This window comes from Amborella trichopoda, chromosome 13 (assembly GCF_054954075.1).
Source record: "Amborella trichopoda isolate Santa Cruz 75 chromosome 13, AtrichopodaSantaCruz75HAP2 v2.0, whole genome shotgun sequence".
NCBI lineage: Eukaryota > Viridiplantae > Streptophyta > Magnoliopsida > Amborellales > Amborellaceae > Amborella > Amborella trichopoda.
The window spans coordinates 42,101,184-42,113,547 of NC_142348.1; the positions used below are offsets into that span (position 1 = coordinate 42,101,184).

At 36.6% G+C, this 12,364-nt stretch overlaps 1 protein-coding gene across 2 annotated transcripts in view; it reads right to left on the reverse strand.

The window, feature by feature from the left end:
• Positions 1 to 12,364, reverse strand: part of LOC18442466 (eukaryotic initiation factor 3 gamma subunit family protein) — a 37,053-nt gene that overhangs the window by 10,210 nt on the left and 14,479 nt on the right. Inside the window, exons 7-9 of one of the 2 annotated variants that reach the window (XM_006852682.4) lie at positions 11,391 to 11,432; positions 3,148 to 3,272; positions 2,377 to 2,470 (exon numbers count right to left, since the gene is read on the reverse strand). In XM_006852682.4, the coding sequence (XP_006852744.1) occupies positions 2,377 to 2,470; positions 3,148 to 3,272; positions 11,391 to 11,432 (261 nt within the window). Of the gene's footprint in view, positions 1 to 2,376; positions 2,471 to 3,147; positions 3,283 to 11,390; positions 11,433 to 12,364 lie in introns of both variants that reach the window. The other variant, XM_088855381.1, reaches the window with a different exon arrangement.

The window sequence follows — 12,364 nt, forward strand, 5'->3', positions numbered from 1 at the left end:
ACATTTGTTTTACAGGATGGCTTTCTGTCTAGGGGAAATCGCCTCTACATATCAGATAGCTCCGGAGGTTGAAGATACTCTTCGACTTGCATTGTGGAGGGCTTGGAGGTCACTTTGGCCAAGACCATACATTAGCATTGGTGGAGGACAGGTAGTTTTTGCCGCGACAGAGGAGAGATGTTGTGAGGTACATGGACGGAAGCATACATGCCAGCTAGCAAAAGGAAGGACTTAGAACACCAGACAGTGCACTCTATTATTGGTACCAAGATAGCCAAGGGAAGATGTATGGATTTTTTGGTGGGATTGCCACAAACAGCCTGCAGAATGGACTCTATGTTCCTAGTGGTTGACCACTACTCGAAGATGATGCATTTATCGCATGCTGAAAGATGCTTACATAGACAGCCATTCTGTATTTCAGGGATGTTGTTCGGCACCACGGAGTTCCCAAAATTATCACTTCAGATCAAGAGACATGCTTTATGAGCCACTTTTGGAGGACCTTGTGATGCAAGATGGAGTAAATTGTAATTCAGCAGCAGATACCATCCTTGAACTGATGGTCAGACAGAGGTAGATAACAGGAGTTTGGGCAATCCTTGTGCTATTTAACAGGAGGACTATCGCAGCAATAGGATTTGTTCTCGTCTCAAGCTGAATTCACGTATGATAGTACCAAAACTAGAACCACAGGGAGATCACCTTTTGAAGCAGTTTATGGCAGGAACCCAAAGCAGGTATTAGATATGGAGAATTTGCTTGATATGGAGCGAGTTAGCAATGATGCAGAGGCTTGAGTGGAACACATTCAAGACAGATACAAAAGCTTAAGACAAACATGGGGTGTTACAAAGAGAGTGTTGATCAAAACAGATGCCAAAAAGAGTTTAATGAGGGTGATTTAGTTATAGTCCACCTATGGAAGAGAGATTTTCTCCAGGGCAGTATCATAAGTTGAAGTTTAGGAGCTTTGCGCATTGTCGTGTTCTGAAGAGATTGGGAGAGAGTGCATATAAAGTGGAACTTCCAGCAGGTTATGATATTTCGCCAATATTTAACATTGTTAATCTACATGATTATCATGGTGAGAAAAACGACGAAATAGAGATTGATTGGAAATATCAGTTGCCAGAATTCGAGGTCAAGGTGATTGATTCAGTCATGATAATTACCTATGAGGTGTAGATCATATACAAAATATCTTGTGCACTGAAAAGATAAATATGAAGTAGAAGAATCGTGGATTTTAGTTCCAAAGAGTATCCTGACATGCGGAAGTAATATACTAACCAGAACACGTGGTGAGTTCTTCTAATCAAGGGGGATTGATGCAGTCCTGCTGATGTCACAGTATTGTCATATCCAATACCTAAATTCTATTTTATTTATTTTTTTAACTATTCACAGGTTATTGCTTATGGGTTACTGTTCAGAGCGAAATTTCTGGGATTTTTAATATTGTTTAGGGGTGGTGTGCAGTTTTTGATAATTGTTTGGAATTTATTAATAGTAGGGATAGTTTGCTGTTTTATTATAACTTAGGGTTTAGAAGAGTGGGCATTAAACTTCTATAGAGAGTTCAGAGAGTAATTTTGCTGATTTTATCATTGTAGATAAACTTTTCTCCATTGCAGCATCTTGTGCTTCAATTTTACTGAATCAATTGAATTTTCAGCCCTAATTTCTGTTTTATCTTGTCCATCAAAACTCTGTACTGCACCATTTTAGATCCCATTTCCCACTTTATCAAGAACTTGCTAGCCATGTCATATTGCACATACCACGTACAAGGGACTCATATTTGTATAATTCATTTCGTCAATGTTTATAACTTTGTCAATTACAAAGTAAGAAGTTGGGAGTTGGGGAAAATCCGAAAGATAACCTTAAGTGATAATTCTACTTCCTAATCAAGCTGATAGAACCATGTAGCATTCACTTAGTAGTGATTTCCTTCAGGTATTTGTCTCAAATCAAATCCATGCCTCTACATTGCTTTAACACTCAACAACAAGGTCTAGAATCAAAATAGTGAGCAAATACATAGCTAAAAATCATTTAGAACTACCTCATGCACATAGCTCCATGAATTAGATCATTAATAAACAAATTCTGAGTGAAAATGCATAATATGATCAGAAAGGGGTAGGAAACATTGGATTAAAGATGTTGGTCTCAACGAACACATCAGAAAATCTAAATTGTACAGTGTTACCACTATATTTAGCCCATCACAATGATAAAGTACCGAAAAAGAAAAACATGCAACTTGCTGCCTCGGACTAGCAGTACAAATAAACTGGCTCTAAGAACATAAGTATTCATGTTTTTCTAAGTAAGATCAATCATAATGGTAAAAAGGAAAAATTAAACCTGCTTGAAATTGCTTTGTCAAAATTAAATATCCCCACTATATCCATAGGATATTGCTTAGTCCCTAAGTGGGTGTTGCACACATATCCTGTACCTGTAAAAGGAAACCAACGAGGTTCAATATTCATTTATACTCAGCATACAAAGACTATCTGTCACATTATGGTTGGGGGCTGCATAATGCCTAACCATGGATTTTAAAATTATACAATCATGGATAACTAAGGCTAAACTATTCACCAATAAATCATTTAATTTATTGCTTCAACACTTATCCAAAGCAATGGATTAAGGTACTTGGCTATTTCGGGGATTAAGAATTTGTTTAAAAGGCAGCAAATAGATGACAATCCTTCTTTTATTCTAGAAAAGATATAGAAAATATTTAAGGAAAAAACTCAGCTAGAGATCAGTATAATTATAAAAATGAAGAATATGTTATGTACAATAAGACAAGACCTGGAAAGGATTTTACTCATCACTTACATGCCAAGATAGTAATAACCAGCAACACCAAATCAGCTGATGGAGAAATGACAAAATCAAGTGGAAGATATTGTCTCATTAAATTAATTCTGTATTTTGTGAATTTATATACTTAATTCATGGGTTAGATGTCTAAGCTTTTCAAATTATGGGAAGCACGACTTTGACAATTCCAAAATCCAAGAGCCCCCAAACCTCAAAAGGAGAGTAAGTGGAATCGGTTCACACCGTATTTGGAATAAAGAAATTACTTTCAACAAGCACAAACCCAAAATGAAACAGTACCTCCCAAGCGTTCTGCCGCAGCACCAGTAAGAATTCCTCCAACCATATCCACCACAAGTACATCCAAAGAGATGCTAACATTTGCCATTGAAAGTAGAAGAGATATAGTATCCATCCGCAAGAACCTAAGCAATTCTTGCAAACAACATGTATTCAGTAATTGTTTAACATGCATAATTAGAATGAAATGCAAGGAAAGAAAGTCACCCTCTCTAACCACATCCATGTGCTTAGGCATCATTGGAACTTGACAAAATGTTTCAAATACTTACATTGAGAGATAATAACGGCTATAGATAGCTAATCACAGAGACTTTCAAATCATGGCATTCATTAGATTACACAGTTCAAAAGATATTAACTCCCAAAATCATAGTGTAGCATTGCTTCCACTCCCCCTCTCATACTCCCTGCAACTAAGAACTTCACTTGTCACTTGCTCAGTACTCTATGACCCTTTGAAAGTAATCTAGGCAAAACAATCGAAGAAGAGAAAAGGAGAAAAGTGAAAAGAAGTCATTAAGAAGTAATAAGAGAGGAGAAGGGGAGGAACAAGAAAGAGAAGAGGAGAGAGAGAGAGAGTGACCATCACACACCTCCTTTTACATTAATAATGCCTACCAAGAATATTGCCCATGAAGAATGAAAAAGGACATACAAATCGTAAACAACAATTAAAAGACATTTACACCCCTCAAATATAACAATAATTAATTATTTCCAACACTCTGCCTCAAGCTGGTGCATAGATATCAATCATCCCCAGCATGTTTGTAATATCTCGTAGTTTATTCCATCCAACAGCTTTAGTGAAGATATTTTTAAGTTGACGTTTAGACTTATTAATGATCATGGTAGTAACTTTCTCTCGAAGGAAGTGACAATCTACTTCAATGTGTTTAATCCTCTCATGAAATACAGGATTCTCATAGATATGAATGGCAACTTCATTGTCACAATACAAAGTCATGGGAAGCTTAACCTTAACCCCAACCCCCAAATCAGACAGCACATTTTTTACCCACATTAAATCACATGTATGATGAGCCATAGCCCTGTATTCAGCTTCAGCACTTGATCTTGCCACCACATTTTGTTTCTTGCTTTCCAAGAGAGCAGTTTTCCTACTAAAAACATGCAATAGCCAGTTGTGGATCTCCTATTAGTTTGGCATCCAGCCCAATTAGCATCAGTGTAAATAGAAACATCACAATGCCCTGGATTAGAAAAATATCCCTCTCCCTGAAGCAAACTTTAGATATCCAGTATATGATACACTGCATCAAAATGTGGTTTCATGGGGCATGCATAAATTGGCTTGCCACACTAACCACATAAGAGATGTCTGGTCATGTCATCATGAGGCATTTGAGCTTGCCCACTTTTTGTTGATACTGGTTGGGATTTCCAAGAAACCATCCCCTTTCTCCATGAAGTTTATGATTGACTTCTATAAGAATATCAACTGGTCTAGCTCCTAACATACCAGTTTCTTGTAATAGGTCTAGGACATTTTCTCTAGGAGGTGGCTATCCCTTTATTTGATCTTGCCACTTCAATGCCCAAAAAATGCTTAAGAGGGCCTAAATATTTGACATCAAACACCTCGCTCAGATATGATTTAAGATCCTCAATATCCTTCACATTGTCCCCTATCACAAAATATCAACAACAAACACTATAAGGGTTGTAATCCGAGCACTATTCTTCTTTTCAAAGAGCATATGATCAGCCTGACTTCTTATAAATCAAAATTTCAGCAGTGCCTTTTTTATAAATTGCCTATTTTAACTTGCACAACTTTCATATCTCCCCTTTAATCTGAAAACTTTGAGGCATGGCCATATAGATTTCTTCTTGGAAGTGTTCATGCAAGAAAGCATTATTTACATCTAGCTGATGGAAAGGCCAAGATTTATTAGCAGCTAGAAAAAGAACGATCCTCACAATGTTCATCTCGGCCCCAAGAGCAAAATGTCCTGGTAGTCTATACCAAGAGTCTGAGTGAAGCCCTTTGCAACCAATCTAGCCTTATATCTTTCAATGGTTTCATTAGCCTTGTACTTCATAGTGTAGAGCCATCGACATCGTACGACCTTCTTCCCTTTAGGAAGGTTGGTGATTTCCCATGTATTATTTTGCTCAAGTGCTCATAACCCACAGCAACCTTCCATTGAGGTGGTGAAAGGGCCTCTACAAATATTCGAACAAAAGACATGGATAATACCAAGGAACAACAATAAGAAGACATAGAATTATATGGTACAAAATTCTCTATAGGATGCTGAGTACAGGAATGCTTACCCTTGCATACAGCAATGGGTAAGCCCAAGTAAGGTCTCCCATAGAAGTGAAAGAATTACCAAAGTCAGGAACAGTTCCTGATTCTCGGTTAGCATGCGGGGTATAATCTTAGTGAACTTCGGGTTGTACCATCTTCTTCCTTCTGTTATATGTCTTTATCTCCTTCTTAGGGTGTACACCATTCTTTTCATATAAACCATTCTCCTAAAATAAAAGTGGTGTGGGAACAGGAAGGGGAGTGCTCTCTACATTGAAATGTATCTTATTCTCCCCTAAAGAAAGCACTCATGACCAATAGATAAGAAGTACGGAACAGATTCAAAGAGAGGAACATCCATGGAGACATAGTCGAGCTTTGTTAATACGATCATAACTCCTGAATCATTTTTTATGAGATGGATCTCTAAGGAAAACACAATCGACATCTTTAGCATCAAGCTTGTCCCTCTTTGGACCAAGGATATAGACAAAACATATACAACCAAAAACTTTGGGGGGTAGAGGAAACAGGGGAGAGTTTCGAAAAATAATTTCAGCAAGAGATTTGCCCTAAGGAACAAGAGATAGTATGCAATTTATCAAAAAGGCAGCAGTGGGAACCAGTTCAGATCAGAAAATTTTTGGGACCTTCATTCCTAGCAAGAGAGCTCGGATGACTTCCAACAAGTGCCTATTTTTCCTCTCAGCATACCATTTTGTTGAGGTGTGTATAGACCATTTGTTTGGACCTCAATCCCTTGATCAATAAGATAATCTCTGAGTTGGTTTGCCCATTGTCAGAACATAAAACTTTAGTTTGTGCATCATATTAAGTTTTAACCATTTTGGGATAAACTTGAAATAGATTAGTAACCTCATCTTTGTTTTCATTAAATAAATAGTTGTTAATCTAGACCAATCATCCACAAATGTAATAAAGAAGCACAAACCAAACACATAGTCAATTGGAGAAGGACCCCACACATCAGAATGTGAGAGAAAAGGGAATATCACTCTTTCTATTAATGTTGATTGGAATTGTTCAATGATATTTGTGAGTTACTCATATCACACTGATATTGTACTCGACTCAGAGACTCAAACAGTTTTGGAAATAAAGACCACAATAAAAGATGATAGATGACCTTATTAGCTATGGAAGATATGATTGTAGCCAAGGCATGATCTGGAGTCTCCAAAAGGTACAACCCTCCATCCTCATGACCACGCCCAAAATGTCTTCCCCATCATGAAGTCATGCAAGACACAATAAGAGGGAAGAAAGGCTACACTGCAATTTAAAGTTTTTGTGGGATTACTAACTGACAAGAATTTACTAGAAAGATAGGTTAACAATAAGGGTAACAGGAAACCGTCCGTTATTTTAACAGATTCTTGATTAGAACAAGGAATGTAGGAAGACAAAAGATCAGTCATATCATTCATATGTTCAGTAGCTCCAGAGTCAATAGTCCAAGGGGTTTTAGATGAATTTAGGAGGCCCGATAAGCTAATGCAAATATACCAATTTGGGCAACATAGGATTTAAAATAAGGAGGGTCCCTAATTGAAGCCTGCTGCTTGAGATCAAGAAGATCTTTTTTAAAAATGGCCACCAACTCTTCTTCAGGTTCAAAGGCATTAGTATTTTGCCACCCATGCATAACAGGAGTAGCACTTTCAATAACTGTTGTTCAATTTGCTCGAGAAACATTACGTCTAGGGAGTCTAATCAAATCCCAACATGCATCCCTTTTGTGTCTAATCTTCCCACAGTGGATGCACTTTAATTCGGGCTTCTCATCAAATGAGGGGCTTCCACGATCATGTCCACCACCACGGCCTCCACCTCGATTACCACTTGAACTTGAGAGTAGGGCAGATCTTTCTATTTCGCCTATAGACACTGCCATTATTTTGCAGCGAGTTTCCTCACACTAAAGAAGACAGAAAACAGCTCCAAGTGATGGCGAAGCCTCACCACCTAGAACATTTGGCATAATTGATACATATTCTCCATTAACTCCTCTCATAAGATCAAAAATCTTCCTTTTTTTTAATCTCTCTTTGTTCCTTTGCACAAGATGAGATCTACATGGGTTGATAATGAGTCATTTCATCCCAAAAACCATGAAGATGAGTATAATAATTCCCACTGACAGGTCCCCTATTTGAAACAATTGATTTGTTGCCTCAGCTCATAAATCTTTGCAATATTTTTCGTTTAATAATAAGTCTCAGACACTGCACCAATATTTCCTTAGAGGTATTGTAGTTCATAAAAGTTCGACTCAGATTAGGCTGCATAGAATACAATAACCAATTCATAATTCCCATATCGTCGGCTTCCCTATTTTCTCTTTGGGACCCTTGAGATCTGATTTTTCTACTTGACCTTCAATATATCCCAATTTTTTCTTTCCACCAACAAATAATCAATAAACCCTGGCCCACGCTAAATAATTTGTGCCATCAAATTCAACTTTGGTAATTTGGAGTCCAAATTACTCCTAAGACATCTTAAATTTTGGTTAATCTATAACACCCTGAGAACTAATCAACAGCTGAGATCAGGTTACACCCTCAGATCTCTTCAAAAACAGGATTTACAGATCTCATTGCACCCTCAGATCTGATCACACCTCCTTTTTTATTCAAAGAACATCTCAGATCTCTTCTAAAAAGAGATTTACAGATCTGGTTATATCCTCAGATCCGATCATACCTCTTTGGATTCAAAGAACCTTACAAACAGCACTACCGATGTTTTCTTGGCTGAGATACATAAAACATAATCCACCAGTGATCTAGGTTCTTTAACAAACACATGATCTATATCAAATAATCATCCAAAGAACTAAACTTAATCAACCCAATCACTGCTGGAAACTAGGGTTTTAGGGCATGATGATGTCATCTAACAATAAAATTGACATCAGCCTTAAATCATACCACCATACACCTTTTGTTCAATGCTTTAACCTTTTCTTTGATGCTCTAATACCAAGTTGAAAGTAATCTAAGATAATTCAATCAAAGAAGAGAAAAGAGAAAAGAAGTTATTCAAGAATAATAAGAAAGGGAAAGAGAAGGAAGAAGAAAGTGAAGAGATAGATGGAAAGTGGCATGAGGAAGAGAGAGACAAAAGAGAAAAAGAGACAAGTGTGATGGTTAGAATGACCACGTACCTCTTTTTATATTAACGTGTACCAAATTACAATATTGCCCGTGAAGAATGAAATAGGACATATGTCCTAAACAACAATTAAAAGACACTAATATCCTCAAATATAACAATAACAAATTATTTTTGAAACAAGGTTCATTTTCCTTAGTACTTTCTAGAAAAAGAAAGAAATTGTTGCACTGACTCAGAACAGTTGACCTAGAATGACACTAAGCTAGATTGTATTAAGGGTCAAATTGTGTCAAAAAGAGAGTAAGACTTAAGACTAGCACCAACGCGGGGAACTGGGAAAAAGAGTTGGACAAGTCTCACGATAACTCGCATGACTCATCAGAGTCAATATAATGAAGGCAAGTTTATAACAAAATTCATTAAAAAAAAAAAAAATCAAAAACCTAAAACTCCTGCCAGTTCAAGAGGAAGCTTTGTTTATTAGTTCCCTTCTTAACGCCATAAAATATCAATCTCCGAGATCCAAACCATAATAGTGCACCCATTCAAAAACATCAAGTTGAAGCTCCAGCAGCTATCCCTTTCTCTCACCCCTCCCTAATGAATGTTTGTGACTTAATTGTTTTGATCCTATTTTCGATGACGGAAATTTATATTTGCACCCATCACGCTACTAATGCCACATGACAAGGTATAGGGCACAATAAAAAAAAAACAAAAGAAAATGAATTTGAATAGCCATTCCGATGTTTATGTACTTACATTATCATCATCTGATCCTTCTCCCAATTATTTAAGGTCAGCTACACACATCATGTTCCAACATTCTGCTCTATCAAGGGCTATACCCTCACTCAGACCATAAGTTTTCATCTCTTCTCACTACTTCTATCCATGTCCTTTTTGGCCCTCCCTTGCCCTTTCAGAGCCTTCCCACTTGAACCAAATCAACCCTCTTAATCGGCATTGTTCTCAGTCGACATTGCACATGCCTAAAACACCTAAATCTACTTTCCCTCATCTTATTGCCTATTGTAGCTACCCCAAGTTTCCTCAGATGTATAATTTTTAAATCATATCCTTTCTCGTCTAGCCACCCATCGATCAACATCTTCTCCCAACTACAGTTAGTCTATAAATATGTTGTTTCTTAATGCCCAGCATTCTGTCTAATAAAGCATGGTTGGCCTTCCAACCGTCCTATGGAACTTCCTATTCAATTTCATTGGTATACGATGATCACATTAGAAGCACATCTCCACTTCATCCACTCAGTTCTAATTCTATGTACGACATCTTCCCCGATCTCTGCATTCTTATGGATTATCAACCCAAGATATTGAAAATAATCTCTTTCAGACACTTCTTGGCCATCGATATAAACAAATTCCTTGTTTCTATTTTGTCTTAGTCCAGCTAATTTTAAAACCTTTAGATTCTAGATCATCCTCCCTCCAACCATTGAACTATACCATTTCCACATTAACGAGTTAACTCACCTGAGATAAAAATTGACTCGATTAGGTATCTCCCCAAGACACATTAGAGTCTCGCATCAGTGAACTAGCACAAAGAATCAGATTAATTGGAGCTTCCCCTCTTTACCACAATCATTGCTGGAAAAACCGGGTGATCTAACCGCTAACCGCCCGGTTAGATCAGAACTGGTCTGTTCAGGTTTTGGGCGGTTTTGGTAATTGACCGGTATTTAAAAAAAAATTCAAAAAAATGTATATAAATTCTCAAAAATAAGAAATTTGGTTTGTAATGCATTTTTTAATATTCATTATATTATGGTAAAGATTAAAAATTGTCTTGGCCATTAATACTCACTTTAATTAAAAAATGGATTCGTTAAATCCATTTTTTTAATTAAGTTTCAACTTCATTTGAATGTGTTTTGTTTTAATCATTCTTTATATGCTTTTCATATTTCAATATATTTTTTTTTTGTATCTTTTTTATTTTTTCAACACTTTTTTGACCGCCTGGGACTTGCCCGGTTAGAACGGTTGAATCGGTCGGTTTACTTAGGCCGGTTAAACCGCTTTCGGGCCCACGTCCGGTTAACCATTCCTGTTCGATTTTGTGAACACTGGCCACAATCCTTCCCTCTGAAACCCCAGTCCAAGTCCTTTATGATTGGAGATCCTCTCATCTCGAGATTGACACGAAAATGGGAATGTTGAACTGCAACTGACCCCCACTCTCACCCTCTAACAACTCTCTCTCGCTCAAATTAGCAATCATAAACACAAAAACTAGTGAACTAAAAATAAAGCTTAGGTAAGAGAACTTAGGGGTTTTCCACCATTCAAATCACTTACACAATGCGTGAGCAACTTATTTTATTCAATTTTGATTCCACTTATGACACCAAAAAATCTTCTTAAAGTCCACATTGCTCATGATGGCCATTTGGAGACTGGCCACAGCTTGATCAAATCCAGATGAATTTAATTAAATATATATGAACTGTAAATTAAAGTTGTCTGCTCATCAATGGGCTTCTGAAGCTTGCTGTATACATGGTTTGTAATACTATCACTATCAACTCCTCTAATAAATTTTAGCACGCAATTAAACTCCTATACATCATTTCTCTCCTCCCAAATTCCGAATTCAAGATCACAACTCAATGGCAGTTATAAATTCAAAGCTGAGTATCACAAGAAATACCATATTGTGAAAATTGTTGACAATATGCAACATGTTTTCATGAACAGAGTCAAGTGTCCAAGTATTTTACTATTTCCAACTATCCAATTTTTTTGTGCAAATTAAAATATAAGTAAACCAAGTAATATTGAATTCCTCTTACCCTATTCTTGCAGGGAGTTTCTTGAAGTATGCCTCACATATACTGCAAAACCAAATAAGCAAATCAGCATAGATATTCTGATGAAGTAAGACAAAGATTTTAAGTTATTCACTTTTCCATTGTTTACTTTCAATAGCTAAAAAGTAGTAATAGTTTACGTATAATCTGGAAATATATTGCAAAAGCAGGTTTTATTAAAAGCTTTGTTAATGGAATGCATAAGAACGACAAAAGATCATTATTATAGCAACCATACATGATATGCAATTGAAAAAGCCCAATCAAAATAATGAAAATGTCTGCTAAACCATGAATAGCCTCCTTAAAGAATTACAGTGACCCATCACTCACATAGACCTAAGTCCTATGAGTCCTATGGTAAGGACTCATGTTTCTTCGCCAAGTTGGTGAGGACACACTTTATTTTCATCTCATTGGAAAACATAATCAATTGACCTCTTGTTCTTATAAACTTTAACCAAGAATCAAGGATGGGTTTCATCTTTCAATCTTCATAGTTGTCACATTTACGTACGGTACATATTGCAACAACATGGGAGGAAGTAAACCTCAAAAGTGTTGCCCCAAATTAGCTTATCATGTTTATGATGCAAAAAAATGTAGTAGCAATATTTCAAAAAGTGGACACATGTAGTTAAATGACTTTATGAAATTGACAGACAAAAAACCTACGAATTATTTTCTGTAGTTCATGATCCATTCTCACATCTAAAGACTTTGCACTTGAACTAGATAGAGGTTCGTGATTTTTGACATAAATTTCTGATTCAGGCGTGTGGAAATGAACTGCAATCACCTTTGGCTATGGTGGAGGATATTTCAAGAAAGGGTGCAGAAATCATCTATAAATTAGATTCCCAGAGCTAATCATAATTCATAAAATATTATCACGTATATTTCATCTCTAAATTAGATTTCCCACAGCTAGTCATGATTCATAAAATATTATCACA